This window comes from Trachypithecus francoisi, unplaced genomic scaffold (genome assembly GCF_009764315.1).
Source record: "Trachypithecus francoisi isolate TF-2019V2 unplaced genomic scaffold, Tfra_2.0 Lachesis_group8, whole genome shotgun sequence".
In the NCBI taxonomy this organism is placed as follows: domain Eukaryota; kingdom Metazoa; phylum Chordata; class Mammalia; order Primates; family Cercopithecidae; genus Trachypithecus; species Trachypithecus francoisi.
This window is the reverse complement of record NW_022681473.1, coordinates 13921467-13943813: the sequence shown is the minus strand read 5'-3', so window position 1 is coordinate 13943813 and position 22347 is coordinate 13921467. Positions and strand designations below refer to the sequence as shown.

Below are 22347 nucleotides of genomic sequence, written 5' to 3'. Positions count from 1 at the left end.
AAATTTATTGGGAGATAATCTGGATTTATAAAGAAGCATCTGTGTCTCCAGGGCAAATAATTGTTTAAATTTGGGGAAGAGAAGGTGCAAGAATTTGTACTCGCTTGGTTGTGCCAGGAGGGGTGCTGCCCCACCGGCCCACAAACCTTTAATGCCCCACTGTGGGAAGTTAAGGACCATATATACACTTTCCCCTCTGTTATTTCTTTGACCCAGAAACTTTCCTGGGGGCTCTTAGGCTTTCTGCCTTGTCCTGGGACCCTTTTGTCTCCCTGGGGTCTGGCACCTGTGGCAGGAAGAGAATCAGAGCTGGTGAACAGTGTGCTCTTCATCTGGGATGACTTCCTTTTTCTTTGTCTCATTCTGCCTTGCGACTCTTGATTTGTAAAAATTCTGAAGGAGATACTGATGATTTAAACTTATGTTGCAGATGTGTTTTAACTTGGAAAGGAGGGACAGACTCTTTCTTTTTAGAAAGCACTTGTTCATCTATTTCTGTGATTTTTCCAACCTTTTTTCTTTCTTTTGTGACAGGAGGACTCTTTCTTAAAATGAAATCTTTATTCAATCCCAGTGTATAAAGCAGATAAAAGTAAAGCTCTGCAGACTGAAGAGGCGGTGAGGCTCAGGACGGCTATGTCCCCCCATTGGCTCCCCACTCCCTGAGTACCCTGAGTGGGGTTTCTGAGGCACATGTCAAGTATCCTGGGTTTCCACAAATCTGCACTGGAAAGCCAAGCCCCTCCTTAATTGATGAGAAAGGCCTAATGGAAACAGTAGTTGTCCCCAAAGGGCCACAGCTCCTCTCTCTCAGCCCAGGATGCTTTCTGCAGGGTTGGGCTGCTTAGCTTCTGGGCCCCAGCTGCTCTCGGTGACAGGCTGCCCTGAGCAGCGTGCAGTGCGATAAGAAGGGCTTAGGTCAGATGACTTAAGCTTGAGCCCTGTTTCGGCAAATCAGTAGCTGGGAGACCTTGAATAACTTATACCTTCTCTGACCTGCACGTTCTCAACTACATACTGCAGATGGGATTCATTGACATGGTGTACACAAAGCAGTTAGTGTCTTGTGGCCACCTAGCACCTTCTAGGGGCTCTATGGGTTGCAGATATTTTTATAAATTATATGAGCTAACGAAGAGAGGAACCTGTGGTCAGATAGACTAACAATGATGGAGGAGGCAGTTGAGACAAAGACACAGCCTTGAGAGACAGGAATTGCAGTTCAGTTGCTTGAGGTTGCATTTTGGGCCCCTGAACCCTTTCTACTTTCTGTCCAGAGAGGAGGTCATAGCCCTGGCTGTCCTTTCTGGATTTGTGGGCACACTTGAGGGGTAGGGTCGGGGGAAATAGATCCCAGGTTGGAGTTGTGTTGCCCAAGTCATTGGTGATATCTCTCATCTCCTGGGGCGAGAGGCATCTGGAGGTTGGGGAGGGGAGGAAGTAGATGGCTGGGCTTGTGGTTTACTTGTAGGTTTTTTATTGTGGCTGATATTGCAGCTCCTGTAATGTTCCTATGACCACATACGTTGATTCTTTGATAAAGATGCTGAAGTTCTCTTCTTGGCTAAGCTCAGTCATGTGGGCTGAAGATAAGGGCATTGTGTGCTTTCCTTGCCCTTGGATTCTGATGCCTCTAGATCTGCAAGAGAGCACATGTGTGTCAGAGGGGCAGGAGCCCTTGCCCTGGGATTGGTTGAGCTTGCTCTGTAGGGAAGTCTGTTGGCAGCTGCAGTTTCATGTGACTCCAGATAACATGCGACGATGGCCTCTTCCTTGAATTTTCTGATCTGGACCAAACTTTGTTATTGTTATTTTGTATTTTTGGAAGTGGCGTGCTACAGTGGGAAAAACTCTGCATGGGAAAATGGAAATCCAGAAACCTGGGTTCTATTCCTTTCTGTGTCAGTAACTCATTATTTCGTCTTGGGCCTTGGTTTCCCCCTGGTTTCTGTCCAGACCTCCTCTCTGAACAGAAAGTAAAAAGAGTTTAGGGGCCCAGAATGCAACCTCAACGTTTCTCCTTTTCTAAGTGAGGGGATTTGATGGTAAAATCTTTAACATTGCATTCAGCTCTGAAAGTCCTATATCTAAAGATACTCATATCCAGGTCAAAGCTATACAGAAGTTGACTTGACTACATCTTATATATGGTTGCTTTGTTGAGTTCTTACTGTGTGCTCTACATTCCATAGGGAACTTTAAAATATTATATTGAATTCTCACAGCATGCCTGGTAGGTAGCATATATTTTTTTATAGAAGAAGGAGGCAGGGAAGAGGGGTGGATTTTGCGGGGATTCTCTCTGTTGCAGTAAAACCAAAGAGTACGTTTTGGCAGTGCTGGTAGGCATGCAGTCACATTGCATGTGACAGGCAGATTCAGTCAGTTGATATCAACTTCAGCTTTCTATGTGCCCAGCCCTGTGTGAGGTGTGCAGGAGCTACTAGTAACACTTAGGAGATAATATCCCTGACCTCAAGTTGGTTAAAGCTGAGCTTGAAGTTGAGATGGCAACTCATAAAACTGTTTGTTAAACATGAAGTGGGGCAAGTTTGGTGGGAGAAATGGAACCTGAGCTGTGCCTTGAGAGTTGGATTTGGATAGCAGAGGAGTATATGAATATTGGTTGTGGTTCGGAATAAGGGGGGGACATAGTGCTAATATGACTATTGGTGGTGGTTAAGAATGAGAGGGCATGGTATTAAGAAAGCCCAGGAGCAGGAAGCAATGGGATGTGTGCAGAAGACAGTGAGGAGATCAAATTGATGAACAGAAGGTGCCTGGGGGAGAAGGGTGGGAATATAGCTAAATGCATAAATACGGTCCACTTCCAGAGGGTTGTGACAGACAGGCTGAGGACTTTTACACAGTAATTAATAGGGAACCATCATGTATTGGGAAACAGGGATGTAATGGGATTGGACCAGAGAGATAACGGTGGTGGGGATGGGCAGGAGGCTGTTGCAGTGCTATAGGGTCTGCTACTCAAGCAAGGTCCAAAAATACTCTATTATTCCTATTATATAGATGAGGAGATTGAGGCTCAGAGGTATGTTACATGTATGTAACTTTAAGGGGAGGTAGCAGTGTGGTTTTGTTACATGGCTATATTGCATAGTAGTGAGATCTGAGCTTTTAGTGTATCCATCATCCAAATATTATACATTGTATCCATTAAGTAATTTCTTGTCATCTATTCCCCTGCCATGTCTGTCTGTCTACCTCTATCTATCTGTCTATCCATCTATCTATCTATTTATTTATCTATCACATTTCTTTATCCAATCATCCATTGACGGATACTTAGGTTGATTCCATATTTTTGAGGTTCAGAGGGGTTAAACCATCTGTTTAATGTTCAGTAAGTAGCATGCGATGGACCGTGGTATAGAGCCCTGGCCATTATATTGCCATGGAGCCGGTCTTACTGACTTAGCCTTTAGTTGGAGAACTTCCTGTGGAGGAGGAGGAAGAGGAGGATGAGGATGGATGCGGACAGTGATGACTTACAGGGGATTCTGCTTATGTACACCCACATCTTTTCAGCAGGGCAGTGGGGTTAGGCGCTGATATATGCCTGGTATTGTGCTTTCCATGTGTGATCTCTTTCGGTCTCATAAAGGTCATAAGGTCTGTGGGGGTATTACTACTTACAGGTTAGAAACTCCGAGAGGTTCGGGACTTGACTGAGGCATCCCAGCCAGTAATTGGTAACAGCAGGTTTTGAACCTAGGTTTCCCTTTGCCCATTTCACAGATTCTTACTGGAGGCCACCAGGCTGCCTGGCTAGATCTGCTCAAAGCCAAGAGGTAGCCATTGTGGATGTGGGGAATCCCTGTACGGATACTGGGGGTCTCGAGAACTTACGTCATGATGGAGTGATTGGTGTCTACCTCTCGTGCTCCAGGTCACAGTTGTTCCCAGCTTCTGGAAACTTCCTTTAATCCATCCCATGATGGTAGCCTCTTCCCATTTCCTTAACACATGTTTGAAGACTGAATTGATGTCTTGTAGGGTATACATGTGTATGTGTGTGTGTGTTTGTGTGTGTAGGGGGAGGGTGTGTGGGTGTACGTGTGGAGGGGTTGTGTTGGAGTGTGGGTGTATGTGTGTAGTGGGGTGTGGGTTGTGGGTGTGGGTGTGTGTGTGGGAGCTTGTAGATGTGTGTGGGAGGGTTATGAGTGTGTGTGTGTGTGTGGGTGTGGGTGTATGTGTGGAGTGTGTGTATGTGGAATGGGTGTGGGTGTGTGTGTGTAGGGTGTGCGTGTATGTGGAATGGGTGTGTGTGTGTGGAGTGTGTGTGTGTAGGGTGTGTATGTGGAATGGGTGTGTGTGTGTGGAGTGTGTGTGTAGGGTGTGTATGTGGAATGGGTGTGGGTGTATGTGTGGAGTGTGTGTATGTGGAATGGGTGTGGGTGGTGTGTGGAGTGTGTGTGTAGGGTGTGTATGTGGAATGGGTGTGGGTGTATGTGTGGAGTGTGTGTATGTGGAATGGGTGTGGGTGTGTGTGTGGAGTGTGTGTGTATAGGGTGTGTGTGTATGTGGAATGAGTGTGTGTGTGAAGTGTGTGTAGGGTGTGTATGTGGAATGGGTGTGGGTGTATGTGTGGAGAGTGTGTATGTGGAATGGGTGTGTGTGTGTGGAGTGTGTGTAGGGTGTGTATGTGGAATGGGTGTGGGTGTATGTGTGGAGTGTGTGTATGTGGAATGGGTGTGGGTGTGTGTGTGGAGTGTGTGTGTATAGGGTGTGTGTGTATGTGGAATGAGTGTGTGTGTGTGGAGTGTGTATGTGTAGAGTGTGTATGTGGAATGGGTGTGGGTGTATGTGTGGAGTGTGTGTATGTGGAATGGGTGTGGGTGTGTGTGGAGTGTGTGTGTATAGGGTGTGTGTATGTGGAATGAGTGTGTGTGTGGAGTGTGTGTAGGGTGTGTATGTGGAATGGGTGTGGGTGTATGTGTGGAGTATGTGTAGGGTGTGTGTGTATGGAATGAGTGTGGGTGTATGTGTGGAGTGTGTGTATGTGTGTAGCGTGTGAGTATAGGGTATGTGTGTAAGGGGTGTGTGTGTACTGTGTGTGTATGAAGGGTATATGAAGGGGTATGGGTGTATGTGTGGAATGTACGTGTATAGGGTGTGTGTATGTGGAGTGTATGTGGGTGAGTATATGTGTGGAGTGTATGTGTGTAGGGTGTGTGTTTATGTGTAGGGTGTGTGTTTGTGGAGTGTGGGTGGGCGGGTGTATGCATGGAGTGTGTGTATGTATAGGGTGTGTGTGTATGTGGAGTGTGGGTGGGTGAGTATACTTGAGGTCTGTCCCCTCAGTCATTCTCTAGATGACTCTGAAGAAAGGATACTCCCCAAAAAGCTTATTAACTCACTCTTCTAGAGGAGACTGGGTTACATTGAACTTCTTGGCAGCTGGAACTCTCTAGAGGTTGCTGAGGGGCCTGAGAGTTGGCGATACTTGATGAAGGGAACATTTTGTCTCAAACTTTAGAAGCTGATGGTGAATCATGGCTGCCAGTCTCTGTGGAAGCTAGTTATTTATTCAGCTAAAATTGGTTAAATTTCTATTATATGCCTGGTACAGGGTGAGCACTCAGGAAATGTGAAATAAATGAATTAATGACAAGTACAGTGCTCAGTTTTAATTGCAAGTGACAAAACCCAAGTGTGGCTAAATGAACTTAAAAAGACATATTAGGAGGATGCTGTTGAACTCACTGAAAGAAGACTAGGGAAGATCTGTAGAACCTGCCCAAAGCCAAGGGATGTTGTGGGAAGCGTGGGAACAAGGGCAGCTCTGGGAATTCCACTGACATCTCTGGGGGCAGCCATCGACCGACTCGGGCCCATTCACTTCAGACTCCTGTCACAATTCACATTCCTCAGGGAGCTTGGGTCGTGGTGGATCGCCTCCCCCAAATCATGTGGAGGGCGTGAGGGGCTGCTCCACAGAGGAAGGTGTTTTGAGCAGACACAGACACACATATAAGTATCCACTCTGGCTGGGTGCAGTGGCTCACAGCTAGAATCCCAGCACTTTGGGAAGCTGAGGCGGGTGGATTACTTGAGACCAGGATTTTGAGACCAGCTTGGGGAACTTAGTGAGACCCCCGTCCCTACAAAAAAATAAAAAAATTTAGCCGGGCCTGGTGATGCATGCCTGCAGTCCTAGCTATTTGGGAGGCTGAGGCAGGAGGATCACTTGGGCCCAGGAGGTTGAAGGTGGGGTGAGCTGTAATTGCGCCACTGCATTCCAGCCTGGGCAACAGAGTGAGTCCTCCTCCGTAAACTTGCCCCTCCCCCGCCCACACGGAACACCCCAAAGTATCTACTGTAACAGAATCTCCAGGAGTTTGTAGTTGGTGTGGAAAGACAGGTGAGTAAAGGGGTGAGTAAAGGGCTGTGATGGTTGGTGTCGAAAGTTTGTGCAAACTGCCGTGGTAGCTTAGGGAGGGAGGTTTTAACTTTTGCATGCGGGAGCCATGTGCAGGTCAGGCATAGAGAGGTTGTCTGAGCTGAATTTTAAGGGCTAGGGAAATTTTGGTCAGTTGGACCAATGCCTTTCAGGAGGACACCTCGTGTGATAGAGTGATCTAAAAGAATGGTGTGTCCAGGAAATGGTGTGTCCAAGTGCTTGCTTGGTCTAGAGTGTTAATCATAGAAGGAGAAGTATGAGTGGAGCTGGATCTTAAAGTGCCCCATGTGCTCTGTTAGGCACTGGGACTTCAAATTCTAGGAGTTGAGCTGTCATTGGATGATGTTACCTAGCAGAGGCACATGGTCAGTTCTGAATTTCGGGAAGATGATCGGGGAGGTGGTAGCAGTGCCCTCAAATTCAACTCCCTTGAATGTGGCTATTAAGCTGGGAATGCTGATTGTTGCAGACCAGCCAGAGAATGAGATGCTAGGGGAGCCGATCAAGAGACTCTCCACATGGCTGGAGAATCCCAAATAACCATAGGATTTTCCAGTAACAACTTCTGCCGTGGATTCAGGGGGATGGTGATGGGTGAAGGAAAGAGGCTTTAGGTAGCATTCATTGCCCATGGAGTTCTGATCACTTGAGAGTGATATATCTTGGACTTAGAGGGTCAGAGGCTGCTGGAGGTTGTGAAGAAGCAGGTATGGGGGATTTATCTCCTGCCTCACCTCCACCTTTCACAGCAGTCCGTTCTCTGTGCTTAGAAATCAGCGATGTGCTGTGCAGCAGCTGTCTGGGAAGAACACTGGAGAGGAATGTAGAAACAGCTCAGGCCCTTATGCTGGGTGGGAATGGAATCACTTCCTTTAGATGGCCGTGTTGTGAATTTTTACAAAGGAAGTTGAATGAGATTGAGAAAGCTTAGGTCCCCAGAGGTGGCTGGGGGCCGGGGGAGAGCTTCCTCTTTCTTATAAACAGGAGTTTCTGACAGGGAGTGACATAGCATTGTTTCCTTTGTGATAGGTGGTTTCTGAAAACAGGAAAATCTTTACTCCTAACGTGAAGATTGAAAGCTTGTGCTTTGTAGGAATTGTGTCTGGAACCTGTTCGAACAGTATGGAGAAGAGTTTAGCAACCCTGGGGTTCAGATCCAAAAGATGAGTTCGATCCTACCTGTTGCCATGTTTTAGCTGTGTGGTTTTTGCCAAGTTACCTAACCTTCCTAAGTTTTAGGTTCCTCAACTGTAGTGAGTTACAGTAACTACCACCACCACCAACAGCAACAAGACCTAACATGTGTTGAACTTACAGTGTACCAGGCACCATGCAAAAGCATCCTATATTCATTATCTGTTTTATTCCTTACACAATCCTATGAAGCAGGTAGTGTTGTTATCAGCATTTAACGGATAAGGAAACGTAGGCACAAGCAAGATAGGTAACTTGCCAGTTCCTCCCTTTCTCCCCCTCACCCCCTGAAAAAACAAAAACAAAAACAAAACAGCAATTGGTAGAGCTAGGATTTAATTTCAGATGTTGAGACACCAGAGTTTGATACATCATAGAGCTGTTATGAGTTTTAAAGGAAATTACGTGTAAGATGGTTAATATAGCTCCTGGTGCTTCATGAGCATTCAATAATGTTAGCCATTTATTGTGTTTTTAGTCTCACTCTGCTCTGTTTTGCCTTTTGCAGAAGCAATTGACACAGGATGATGATACTGATGAGGTCGAGATTGCTATCGACAACACGGCTTTTATGGACGAGTTCTTTTCTGAGGTAGGTAATCTTCCTGTATTTTTTCCTAACATAAGGAAACACTACTTCCTTAGTAAGAATAAAAAACCTTAGATTTTTCAGGGTAGTAGAGGAAGGTCACAGTCTTTTTTTAGGGTGGGATGGCCAGACAAAGAAATTAAAATGACATTCTTTTCAATATTTACTTGAATCTGGGTTTTAAAAAATCTTGTTAAGAAAGTCAGCAGAGGGTCAATTATATGTAATTGAAGAGATGCTTTTAAAGTCTTATGCCGTGTGACAACATTTTAATGATATCCTTTCTTGCTTTAAGTACATAACAATTACAGAATCAACCATAGGATCACAACCATGAGTATAAAACATTGCATCTTTAGGCTTGTGATTCAGATACATCAGATGTGTAGTTTTGAAAATTTTTGGGCCGGGCATGGTGACTCACGCCTACACCCAGCACTTTGGGAGGCCAAGGCAGGTGGATCACTTGAGGTCAGGAGTTTGAGACCAACCTGGCCAACATGGCGAAACCCTGCCTCTTCTAAAAATACAAAGATTAGCCAGGTGCACTTGTAATCCCAGCTACTTGGGAGGCTGAGGCAAGAGAATCACTTGAACCCAGGAGGCAGTTTGCAATGAGCCAAGATCGCATCACTGCACTCCAGCCTGGGCGACAGAGTGAGACTCCATCTAAAAACAAAAAATTGTGGTCCCTCTGACTTAATTCTAGTGGTAACTGAGAAACCAAAACTACCAGTTTTGTAAAAGTTCAACAGGGGCAAAGATGGGTTCATGTCTGCAGATCCACGTATTCTGATCTTAAAGGTCCTTGATGGGACGGTGCTATGATAGGTAGGTGGTGGAGGAAAGCTTGTATAGGCAAGTGGATGAAAACACTGGCTTTGGAGCTGGGTGAACTTGGGCCCAGATCTCAGCCCTGCTTCTGAGAAGCTGTTGATTTCATGAACATTCCTTAACAATCTGTGTCTGGGCTTCCTTACCTGTAATTAGCATTGATAATGTGATTTCCTCTAGGTAGGATCACCTGAGCCCAGGAGTTCGGGGCTGCAATGAGCTATGATCATGCCACTGCACTCTAGCCTGGGTGACAGAGTGAGACCTTGTCCCCTTAAAAAAAAAAAAAAAAGGCCGGGCGCGGTGGCTCAAGCCTGTAATCCCTGCACTCTGAGAGGCCGAGATGGGTGGATCACGAGGTCACGAGATCGAGACCATCCTGGCTAACGCGGTGAAACCTCGTCTCTACTAAAAAATACAAAAAACTAGCCGGGCGAGGTGGCAGGTGCCTGTAGTCCCAACTACTTGGGAGGCTGAGGCAGGAGAATGGCGTAAACCCAGGAGGCGGAGCTTGCAGTGAGCTGAGATCCGGCCACTGCCTTCCAGCCTGGGTGACAGAGCGAGACTCCGTCTCAAAAAAAAATTCGTGTTTAGGTAAGAAAAGAAAAAAACAATAAACAACAAAAATCTCCATAGAGTTTTATAAGGATTAAGAGGCACAGGCCAGGTGTGGTGGCTCACACTTGTAATCCCAGCACTTTGGGAGGCTGAGGCGGGCAGATCACGAGATCAAGAGTTTGAGACCAGCCTGGCCAACACAGTGAAACCCCGTCTCTTCTAAAAATACAAATATCAGCTGGGTGTGGTGGCGGGCGCCTGTAACCCCACCTGCTCAGGAGGCTGAGTCAGGGGAATCGCTTGAACCTAGGAGGCGGAGGTTGTAGTGAGCTGCAATTGCACCGCTGCACTCCAGCCTGGGTGACAGAGCTAGACTGTCTCAAAAGCAAACAAACAACAACAACAAAAAAACCAAGAGGAATAATGCTTGTAACACAGCATGGCATCTGGCATATATGTGCTTAATGAATGATACTTCAAAAAACAAAAACGAAAAGCTCACTATTGTTGAAGTTTCTGCCACCACACTATGGTTTCTTAGGTGTTTAATTTCCCTGGAAAGAAAACAAGAGGTATCATGCTCTTTTTGCAGAGAGAATGTGATGCCTCCCATCCTCTAGACTGTGGATGTGGAAAAGTGACCCTCCAGTTTTTTTCTGAAAGGAATGGAGTGGGGCTTGACGGTTCGTGCCCTTTTATGTGTCAGAGGAATAAACAGGAATTAAGAACAAACTTGAGTGTGTGCTGGCCTGATTGGGAAGTTGGCTGTAAACCCTCCACAGATCTCCACCCTCCTCACAGGCGGGTTCATCAGAGTCGTAGTGAGATCAAACAACACTTAGGCTTTGTGTTGTTTCAGTGTGTTTCAATGTGGTCCAGTTGTGGATCGTGGAAGAACAATATCCTTTCACTCCGTGGTTGGGGTGGACTTAAGGAAATGTTTGAAGTCTTTCTAACTTGTCTCAGTCTACCTTGGAGAACCAGATACATTAAAGAACTTCTTTCGTAAGATAAGGAATCTTTTCCAATAACTGTGTTCTCCTTTTTCTTCAGAGCCAGAGGGTCCCCGAGAGGATCTTCTTTGTTAGGTGGGAAGATGGTGGGCTTTGGCCTTTAAATATGGTTTGAGTCCACTTTTCAAGCATTTCATAGCAGTGTAACCTCGGTCAGGTTGCTTAACCTCTCTGAGCTTTTAATGTCCTGCTCTGGAAATTGGGAGTGTTGGTACTTACCTTTCCAGGATGCCATGACAGGTGGCTTAACTTCTCTGAGCTTTAATGTCCTGCTTTGAAAATTGGGAGTGTTGGTACTTACCTTTCCAGGATGCCATGAGGATCATATGAGATTGCATGTCTAGGAAGGATCGTCAGACAGAAAAGCACTGGATGGATGATAGCTACTTCTGAAGAGGCCTTTGAAGATTTAACAAGACCTTCAGGGCTGCTTCATTGCTTATTGCTTTCTCTTTGTTATATGTGTGTCTGTCATTTAGGGGAAAATCTCATGAAACTTATTTAGGGTGGAGAAGAGGGACAGCATGGGGAGGTGGAAAGAACATGATCTTTGAATTAAATTCCATATGTGCCGCTAACTGTGTGATCTTGGTCACATTCCTTAACTGTTCCAAGTATCAGTGGGTTTATCTGTAAAATGGGGAGAAAAGTACTCATGTCATAGATTTGGTGGAGATTAAAGGAGCTAATGCTCACAAAGTACTTAGCATGGGGTTCAGCAGCGTTACTTTCCCCTTTTCTTGGATCTGATAGAGCGGAGAGGATAAGCCCCTGGGGGAGAAGTAAGAGGGAGTGGATTAAATAGGCTCTGGCCCCACCTAACGTGGTCTGAATCTCAGCTCTGCCCATTACCAGTGGTATAATTTTGGAAAAGTTAATTACTCTAAAGCCCAGTTTTCTCTAAAAAGAGAATATTACCTGTTGGTTTTTATGGATATAGAATGAGAAAGGGTATGGGTGCACCTAGCACAGTGCCTGACATCTAGTAGATATGTTCAGTAAATTTTAGTTCTCATCATCCTTCTGTCCCCCAACGTACTTGTGAATAAGCAGACCACGAAGTTTAGTTTATAGAATGTGGTGTAGACATACTCTTGAAAATGGGATAAATTATATTTCAGAGAATAGAGATTTGGGGAAATGAGAGATTGTCTGCCTCTATGTGACTGGTGAGCGTGCCCACTACACCCTGCAGGTTATATAGTTAAGTCGCTTTCTTGGGAGAGCACTCTTGATAAAACTTGCTTTTTGGACTGGTTCCAGCAGGTCACCCTTGGTTATTTGCTGAGAGCATGAATCACAGCTTGGTCATAGAGTCATTTGCAAGGTGCACATGAAGTCACAGGACCAGGGTTTTCAGAATGTGGTTTTCTCGGTCAGGTTCCATTGTATCTTCTCTAGCTTCTTGATCGTTGGAGAAAAAGATTGACTCTTGGGTTTTCAGGCCACTTTGACTGATCAAGCCAGAGCCTGGTAAATGATAAATCCCACATTTTTGTCTAATTTGCAGTTGTCTATATTTTTCTTGGTCTGTTTGCTCGGTTGGCAGAGAGTAATGTTCACAGGAAACAGACCTGCCTTTGGAGGCAGAAACATTAGGGGTTTATTGTTGTATATTCGTTTATTCATCAAAATATTTGAGCGCTTACAGTCTTCAAGACAGCATGTTAGGTGCTGGGGATCCAATGTTCTGTGTGACAGGATTCTCACCCTCTGGTGTTTCCTTATCTGGTAAGGGTGATAGAAATTTTTAAAACATTGTTATATGGTAAAAAAAAGCGTCAGTAAGTTACCATGGGAGCACAGAAGAGGAAGCGTTAATTTCTGCCTGGAGAGAGGAAGGGGAGGGAAGATTTCCCTGGTTCTTAACTAGACTTGTCATCAGAATCACCTGGGGAGTTTTTTGCACATACACATACCTGATTCTTAGGGACTGGAATGGCTCAGACTTTCGGATTTTTAGGAAGTTCTTCCAGATAATTCTGTCGCCTACTGCAGCTATGCCCCATTGCAAAGTGATGGGGAACCTCTGAGGATTTGAACAAGGAAGTGATGGGCTCAGAGTGTGTTTTAGAAAATTCACTCTGATGGCAGTTTGTGGAGGGTGAGAAAGACCTGAAGTGGAAGGACAGGCAAGTCGGCTGATGGAGCCGAGGGGAAAAAGGATGAGAGCTTTGACCTGAATCTGTGATCCTGAGCAGCAGTGTAGCCTATCATTTGGGATGCTTTTGACTAACGGTGGCGTAAGCAATAAAGATACGTAATTATTTTGCATATGAAGAAGTTTGGAGTTAGGGATGGTGCTGTTTAGAGGTCGGCTTGGGGTTCTAGGTCAGCATCGCTGTGATCCTCTTGGCTTTTCTCGTAGGATTGTGAGAGAGAGAGAGTCTGTTCTGATTATCTATTGTTTATCACGACATAGCCCCAATATTTAGTGGTATAAAACAACTGCTTTGTTTTGCTGACAGATTCTGTGGATTAGGAATTCAAACAGGGCAAAGTGGGTCTGGATTATCTCTGCTCTACAATTTCTGGGGCCTTTATTGGGAAGACTTGAACAACTGCAGGCTAGAATCTTGTAGAGGCTTTTTAAATTTTACTGTCTGGTGCCTTTACTAGGGTGGCTTAAGGGAAAAGCTCAGCAGAGACTGTCAATCAGAGCACCTACACTTGCCTTCTTTCTGTGGCTTGGGTTTCTCGTAGCTGGCCCATTTAGGGCTTATTGAACTTGTTAAATAGAAGCTCAGGGTTGCAAGGCAAGTGTTCCAGCTACAGAAGTTACATAGCTCCTCACTTCTGCTTGGCTCTATTATTGAAGCAGTCACAAGCCTGCCAGATTAAGAGAGCAGTACATAGGTCCCACCTGCCTGTGTTTTGAAACCACCAGAGTCACAACTCTATTTGGCATCACCCTGTGACAGCATTGCAAGCATTAAGAAAGGGTGCAGCTAGAAAAGTCCAAAGATCCTTTCATCGGGAGGAAAACTGCCCAGATCCTCCAATCTAACTTCCCTTGTGGCCTCCTAGATAGCACTGGCTCACATGGTGTGGGCCTCCTTAGCTGGAAGGGACACCAGGAAAGTGAGTACTCAGCAAAGGGACAGGATTGCCAGGATCGCCATCAAACACATCATGAGGTGTCTGGCAATGGGGCTGGCAATGCCACTACCGAAACAAAGTTAGACTTCTGTTAAAAAGAAAAGAAAGGGAAGGGGCTAGGGAATGGGTGTTTGTTGGGTCAGTCAAAATGCATTGTCATGGATAGGAATGTCAGATGCAAAAAGCCTTCTGTGATCAAATATAAACACGTTTGAGAAATGCTTCCTACTCCTTTCTTCTCTTGGAAACTTAAAATGCACATTAACTTACGGAAAGCTCTAAGAAGTCCTGTAATAAACCAGCTTAATTTGGCTATCCTAGCATTTAATTTTTCACAGTAACACTTTCTAACATGCAGCAATTAATGCTCAACTAGAGGTACAAGGTACCTGGGAGTTTAGGAGAGGCAGAGACTTAATTCTTAGGGAGAATAAACAAAGCTTGTTTGCTTAGCCTTCCATTTTACCCCATGTAAGCTGCCACTTCCACAAAGTAGTACTTTCTCTGCTTTTCCTTGTTTAATTAGATTCCACGGGCTAATTAGGTCCAGAGGGAAGAGGCCATCCATATCTCGAAAATAACCCCTTCCTTTTAGTTAGATTATGGTTGTTAGTATAATATGGTAATTATATTTGGCCACGCCCAGCATGAAGAGTGGTTGACTTGGGTGTTGACCTTAGATTTTCTTGGGTGGCTACTGATGAGGTCAGATTGTTTTGTTAAGACTTTTTTACAGGATTGCTGTAAGGATTAAATGAGACATGCCTGTAAAGGCACAGCATAGTACCTGGCATATGATAAATGTGCAGTAATTGCTGGCATTTTTGTGTTGATCATTGTCATCACCTAACATTGACTGAGTATGTACTTTATGTTAACATTTGGCATGTATTGTCTAATTTAATCTTCACAGAAACTCTAAAGTGGGAATTGTGATAATTCTCATTTCACAGATGAGAGAACTGGTGCTTAGGGATGCTTATGGTATGTGTTCAAGGTCATACAACTGCTAAGAGAGATGGAGCAGAAACTTGAACCCATGATCTGTGATCTTAATTCCTTAAATCCTATATTATCTGGATTCCCATATTACTAACAAAGCATTGAAAAGTACATTTTAGGCTGGGCATGGTGGCTCATACCTGTCATCCTAGCACTTTGGGAGGCTGAGGTGGGTGGATCATTTGAGATCAGGAGTTTGAGACTAGCCTGGCCAACATGGTGAAACCTTGTCTCTACTAAAAATACAAAGAAAAAAAGAAAAAGAAAAGAAAGAAAAAAGCTTGGTGTGGTGGCGGGTGCCTGTAATCCCAGCTATTTGGGAGGCTGAGGCAGGAGAATCGCTTGAACTCGGGAGGTGGAGGTTGCAGTGAGCCAAGATCATGCCACTGCACTCCAGGCTGGGCAACAGAGCAAGGCTTTCTCTCAAAAAAACAAAACAAAACAAAATAAACAAAAAAAAATTTTTAATAAACAATGTACAGTGAGAAGACACTGGGAGTATATTAGCTGTAAATTTTATATGGTGATTTAGAAAAAACACTTTTAGATTGGTTTCGTTGGTCAACAATACTTCCTGAGGGCTCATTGTGTAAAAAGCTTTCTATAGGGAGCTGTGGTGAGAAGACAGAGAAATAAGGAACATGATCTCTGTGAAAGGCAACTGATCCATTTTCCCAAAACAGTGGATTAAACATGCACATTAACCTGATGTGGGCTGAATATGCATGAACTAGGGAGAGAAGGTATAGGAGCCTTCCTTAGGTGTTTACCTGGTTCAGGAGATAGGATTTAGTAGTCCTGAGTTCAAACCTCGGTTTTGCCTCCTTCTGCAGTATAACCTGGAGTAATTTCTCTACTTCTTTGAGACTTGGTATTCTCATATGTATAAAAAGGAGATAATGATGATAGCCTCATAGAAGTATTGTGAAGGGCGTAGCATCATTTCTGATTCAAGAATATATTTAGGCAATTTTAGTTTTTAAATATATGAATATGCAGAGTAATTTTAGATGTCAGTACACTTAACCCCAGACAAGCACATGCAATAGCCCTTCAACTTTTAGACTGGGCACTTGTCAGTTTCTTAAACCCTTTCCCTGCAATTGCCTCATGATTTTTTGATTATCTGGCAAATGCACAAAAGGAAACCACATGTAGCTGCCATTTCACACCATTAAATACTCGGAAAGTCACCTTTGAGGAAAACTAATACTTCTAAGAAAAAGCAAAGCCACAAAGTTCAAAAAAAGAATGCTCTATGGTTGGCCAGTTGCCCGTCCTGAAGTCCCAAAAAGGTCCCGTGATTATTTGGTGAACTGACTATATTGCTGTGAAATCAGATTCCTTGAAATGCCTCCAGATAGAGAGGTTGATGCGGTCCGAGGAAAGAGACCAGCTACAGTGGGTAGAGGATGGGCGGGATGGAATGGAGTGCTCCCTGGGCCTGGGAAGTCTCATAGGCAGGTTGCAGATAGAGCCGCCAGGACCATTTCTTCTGTGCATAGGGCAGGGTGAGCATCAGCCATCCAGTCTCCAAATACCTGTAGTGACACTGAGCCTGAGGCCTACCAGTCTCATCCTAGAAACTTCCTATCTCTTCCTGTGTTTCTACTGTTGACTAAACTTTGGGTCAGGATACCCTTCAGTTTATAAAATAATTTTCCAGATGAGAGAATTTCTATGACAACAAATCTGTTGAACATGCAAAATCTAAGTCCTTCATGGCTTGTTAAAATTTGATCAACTCATTTAAAAATGTTTAGTGTGTTTTCTTCTAGAAAGCCTTTTCCCCCCTCAATCCTGTAAAACAGTGTAATTGCTTTGGCAAGGCAGTCATGTGGTGGAACTGGAAACATAGTGTGATGCAATGACATGAGTTCTAAGAGGGGCCGGTAGATTCTGAGGTGGTCACACCCCTAGAGTCTGTGAGTGTATTAGTCCATTTTCACGCTGCTAATAAACACATACCTGAGACTGCGCAATTTACAAATGAAAGAGATTTGATGAACTTTGAGTCCCACGTGGCTGGGAAAGCCTCACAGTCACGGCGGAGGTCAAGGAGGAGCAAGTCACATCTTACATGGATGGCAGCAGGCAAAAAGAGAGCTTGTGCAGGGGAACTCCTGTTTTTAAAACCATCAGATCTTCTGAGACTTATTCACATCACGAGAACAGCACGGGGAAGACCCACTCCCATGATTCAGTTGTCTCCCAGTGGGTCCCTCCCATAAGACATGGGAGTTATGGGAGCTACAAGATGAGATTTGGGTCGGGAAACAGAGCCAAACCGTATCAATGAGTATTCAGAGGTTGTAACAGTGGCCCTTTTTATAGCTGGGTAGTGCTGGAATGCTTCTAAACAGTACAGATAGTTAAAAAAAAATTAACTCTTTGATTTAATGGAAAAAAGCATCCCAGTTGGAGTGTGGCAGGCACTATTTGCATGCTGTCCCTACCACAAGCTATGTGACCTATGATTTCTTTACACTTGTTTCCTCATTTGAATAATGGTACCGATCCAGTCTTACAGGTTGTTTTGCAAACTGTTAAAATGCTTCACAAGTATTTGGGTAGTTACCTGTGTGTATATTTACACTCCCATGATATTATTACATTGTAATTTTATTCTACATCTTTCAGCAAGCAACTCTGCTCTCAAACTGTGGCACATCTAAGCCAATACATTTATGGAGGGGAAAAGCCTGTACTCCAGTGGCAAAAGTACTGATTTGAGGGCTGGAGAGCTCAAGTGTTTTTTTCTCCTATTTTCTTTCTCTCTTTTTTCTTTTCTCTTATTTTTTATTTTTTATTCTTTTGAGACAGAGTCTCACTCTGTTGCTCAGGCGGGAAATGCAGTGGCATGATCATGGCTCACTGTGGCCTCAACCTCCCAGGCTCAAGGGATCCTCCATTTTAGCCCCCTGAGTAGCTGGGACTACAGGGGCATGCCACAATGCGTGACTGATTTTTGTATTTTTTGTAGCGACAGGGTTTTGCCATGTTACCCAGTCTGATCTCGAACTCCTGGGTTCAAGTAATCTGCCTGCCTTGGCCTCTCAAAGTGCTGGGATTACAGGTGTGAGCCGTTGTGCCTGGCCTCTCCTATTTTCTATTGAATATAAAGAGCTATAATCAGGCTTTGAAAAAGGTGAAATATCCATGGGAAAAGAGGGATGCTGGAAGCTGCATATGCATTGAGTTTTATTTTTGTTGCATCTCAGATGTTAGGATCCTATGTATGACATTTTACAAGATTTTTTGTTAATTGTTGCAATGTTGATGTGCTCTTCACTTTGAGAGTGAAGCGGATAGACCCTGCAGGTGTTGAGGTTTCTCCTTCCTGTCCTGCTCCCTGTACATAGGCTTCCACTGCAGCAGGGCTATGGTACCAGCGGCATGGGCACCTATGAAGGGGGAGCTGAGACTGCAGTCAAAGCTCACGCAGGAATGTCTGGCAGTGGCATTCTACCTGGGAATGAAGTGCTGCTGGAAATATTTTATGATACCCACAGCCTTGTACAATCAGGAGCCTTAGAAATATGCAGAAATGGGCTGTGGCTTGAGCTACTGGGTCCTGATTGTCTGAGGAAATCAGTTAGCACAAGAACATGTATCCTAGAGAAGCTCGAGCTGTCTCATTCATTGCCTATTATCTCTCTCTTTTTTTTTGTCTCCTTGTCTTCTTTGTCTGTTTCTTTCTTTTTTCTTTTCTTTTTTTTTTTTTTTTGAGACGGAGTCTTGCTGTGTCGCCCAGGCTGAAGTGCAGTGGCACAAACTCGGCTGGCTCACTGCAAGCTCCACCTCCTGAGTTCACGCCATTCTCCTGCCTCAGCCTCCTGAATAGCTGGAACTACAGGTGCCCGCCACCATGCCCGGCTAATTTTTTGTATTTTTAGTAGAGACGGGGTTTCACCGTGTGAGCCAGGATGGTCTCGATCTCCTGACCTCGTGATCTGCCACCTCGGCCTCCCAAAGTGCTGGGATTACAGGCGTGAGCCACCGCGCCCAGCCTGTTTCTGTCTTTCTCTTCCTCTCATTCTGTGTTTTTCACTGTCTAGGTTTGTTCTTTTTGTTTCACTTCTTTCTTTCCTTCCTTCCTTTTCCCCCCTCTCCTTCATCCTCACTCTTTTCTGTTCTCACTTTTCGGGCTTTAAGGCTCTGCCTGCTAAGGTCTGCTGATTCTCCCCCTCTGATCATTCTTCATGGTTTTTCCCAGCTCTTCTTGACTTTGGCCTGAATCCTTCCATCCAAAGTAGATGAATGTGTTACTCTCAGGGAGCAACAAGTATGGATTTTTAACAACTGTTCTGTTGAGATGACTTTATCTAACCATGGAAAGGGTACTAACTGGGCAGCTGAGGACTTTAGTCATTATCTTCTTCCACAAACCCAGAAGATGGGCAGCTTTCACCAGCAGCTCTGCCAAGCGTTTATCTCAGCCATGGACCTGTACTTCCTCTTTGATGATGGAGGTTATTGTTTTTCTGATTATAGATTGAGGAAACTCGGCTTAACATTGACAAGATCTCAGAACATGTGGAGGAGGCTAAGAAACTCTACAGTATCATTCTCTCTGCACCGATTCCAGAGCCAAGTGAGTGTTTACTTAGAACTGAGTCACCCAACAATCACCCTTTCCTTGGGGCTGAGCCAGTCTTGTTTTCTTGCCCTTCGTGAGCAGCAGGGAAGTGTACAAGTTACAGGGCACTAGTGTACATATTATCTCATTTCCCTCTCCTTTACCTTACCTGTACTCCTACTGCCTGGCCACAGTCAAAGTTTTCTCTTCATGGTCCCACTCCAACCATTTAGCCAGACTTTCCTGTTTCCCAGCTAGTCCCTCTTCCTGATGAGCGACGATTCCCACTGCTGCTTACATACCCTGGGCCTGGTCCCTCCTCTGAGCCTCTGCTTGTACTATTTCCCCAGCCCTCTTTTCGAAAATGCTCTTCCTAGCCCTCTTTCCGAGGTGTTCCAAAATGGTTCAAGTTCACAGAAATTCCTTCTATCCCCAAACTCCTGTTTGTTACCATCACCTAGGCAAACTTTTTTTCTCCCCTAATTGTTTGCACAGGTGTCCAACCTTTTGGCTTCCCTGGGCCACATTGGAAGAAGAATTGTCTTGGGGCCATACATAAAATACACTAACACTAATGATAGCTGATGAGTTAAAAGAAAGGTTTGCACATAATTTTCCTGATATCTGCCACCACAGAGAAGCAAAGAAATCTGTGCATTCCACGGTTTGGACACGGGTGGTTTAGGGCTGTATTTTCAGTTCCTTAAGAACAGGGAGCAAGCTTGACACTGTCATTCCACTCTTTGATTTTTCCCATGGGCCCTATTACCTAAAGACTGAAGTGGGAACACTTTAGCAGAGCATATGGACATCGTCTTTATCACATTCCTGCCTTCCCAGCCAGCCTGCCTCCTGGCATCCTCCTCCTGCTCCCCACGCTTCAGCCAGGCCAATTCTGGTGGTTCCCCAGATATTTCCTGTTCACTCATACCCTTTACTTACTGTTTCTTCTCGTGGGATTCCTGCTCTTAGTCTCTTTCTCTACCTGGCCAACTCACAGTCCTTGAGACTCAGTCCTGCTCATCTCCGTCTTTAGAAGCTTTTCCAGATCCCTCCTGGCTGTGCACACCTCGACCAGACCTCACACCTTACTCCACGCTGCATATTAGAGCTGCTGATTTCTGTCTCTCTTGTCTCCCACTAGACTTTAAACACCTTGCAGGAAAAACCTAGATCTTCTTTCTGATTCCATGGTTTTTAGCTCTGTTCCAAAGTTGTAGTAGGGGGCTGAAGGATGGCTTTTGAATGAATGGTTATCGCTAATACTTAGTTTGCTGCATACAACCTAAGATGTGTGTAGTAGGTATGTCATAAATATTTGCCTCGTTTTAAGTTGATTAGCCTTGGTTGAAATCTCTTTTCCCCATCAGCTCCCTAGAACCTTCTCAACCGAAGCCCCCATGGTAGGCTCTTTCCTCTGAAAGCAGAGTTCTCATAATTTTATGTGCTGCAGGATGACTTGGGAGGGTTGAAAGGGCTGATTTTGCGCTTCCAACCCTGGGTGTTTTTATTCTGTAGACTGGGATGGGGTGCCTGGAAAATGCCTTTAATAAAATAAGCACTCTGTGATTCTAATGACAGATTCTGGGGAGTGCGCTGGGATAAATACCATTCTGGGGAGCGGGTGCCTGAGAAAGCTCCTGTCCTCTGAGGATGATTGCTGTAGCTCACAGAGGAACCAGTCCTCTCCTTTCTAACGGATTCGGCCTGCCTTTGTTTACCCAGAAACCAAGGATGACCTAGAGCAACTCACGACTGAGATTAAGAAAAGGGCCAACAACGTCCGGAACAAACTGAAGAGTAAGAAGGGAACGAAGGAAACAAGCCAGTCCCCACCCCCGTCTGTCTCAGCTCCCCCAGGGTCCAGCTTTCCGAACTGAAACTCTTCTCGGTGGAAGTGACACCACTTGGTCCATCTTTGTTTGTGGTTCGGGCTCTGTCCCTGCCATGATCCATTGTAGCCTCAGAAATTTACCGTTTCTTAAATCCTGACTGTACTGGAAAGAGTCCAGAATGGAAGCCAGGAGATGAGAGTTAAAATGTGCTTTCAGCTGCTGAGTAGTTGTGTGACTTGGTCCTTTAACTTAGTCTTTCAACTTTTCTCTTTTTTTGTGTGTGTGTGAGACAGTATCACTCTGTCCCCCAGGCTGGAGTGCAGTGGCATGATCTTGGCTCTTTGCAACCTCCACCTCCTGGGTTCAAGTGATTCTCCTGCCTCAGCCTCCTGAGTAACTGGGACACACTTGGCCCATCAACTTTTCTCTTCTTAGTCTTATTTCCCTGGCAACTACATACTTTTTTTTTTTTTTTTTTTTTTAAGATGGAGTCTTCCTCTGTTGCCCAGGCCAGAAGGCAGTGGCTCAGTTTCGGCTCACTGCAATCTCTGCCTATTGGGTTCAAGTGATTCTCATCCCTCAGCCTCCCAAGTGACTGGGATTACAGGCATGCACCACCTCACCCAGCTAATTTTTGTATTTTTAGTAGAGACGACATTTTGCCATGTTGCCCAGGCTGGTCTCGGACTTCTGGCCTCAAGGGATCCTCCTGCCTCGGCCTCCCAAATTGCTGGGATTCCAAGTGTGAGCCACAATGCATTTGAATAGTGGTTTTAGAGATATGTAGATGCAAGAGATACCATTCAGTCTACAGATATTTCTTGGTGGGCTAGGCATACCACCTTCCTATACCCCTACTCCCCCCATTTGGGAGAGTATAGTTCATTGAAGCTACTGCCATAGATTCAATTCTTCCAGAGCCTAGAAGGTTTACTTAGTTCTCTTGCTAGAGCCTGCATTCTTGCCCAGTGTATTTGGTGCATGCATGCTATTGATCAGAAGAGAAAGCATTATTGCTCAGCCTAATTTACCATTTCTTCCCCCCAAGTATATTGCAATAACTATTTTAACTGGAGGGGTCATTAGTAGCAAATTCCAGTAATAACAGTGATAGTGCACCTGCCATTGTGCTAGGCACTTTATGTCTCTTCTCATTTAATCTTCATATTAGTATTGTGAGGGATGGACTGTTAGTTATTCTGTTTTACAGATGAGAGAACAGG

At 44.8% G+C, this 22347-nt stretch overlaps 1 protein-coding gene across 5 annotated transcripts in view; it reads left to right on the top strand.

Annotated features, from left to right (window-relative positions):
• Nucleotides 1–22347, top strand: part of STX3 (syntaxin 3) — a 49321-nt gene that overhangs the window by 10824 nt on the left and 16150 nt on the right. For all 5 annotated transcript variants that reach the window (XM_033207019.1, XM_033207018.1, XM_033207020.1 and 2 more), the window contains exons 2-4: nt 8124–8207; nt 19205–19304; nt 21015–21089. In XM_033207019.1, coding sequence (XP_033062910.1) covers nt 8124–8207; nt 19205–19304; nt 21015–21089 — 259 coding nt within the window. The remainder of the gene's footprint in view (nt 1–8123; nt 8208–19204; nt 19305–21014; nt 21090–22347) is intronic.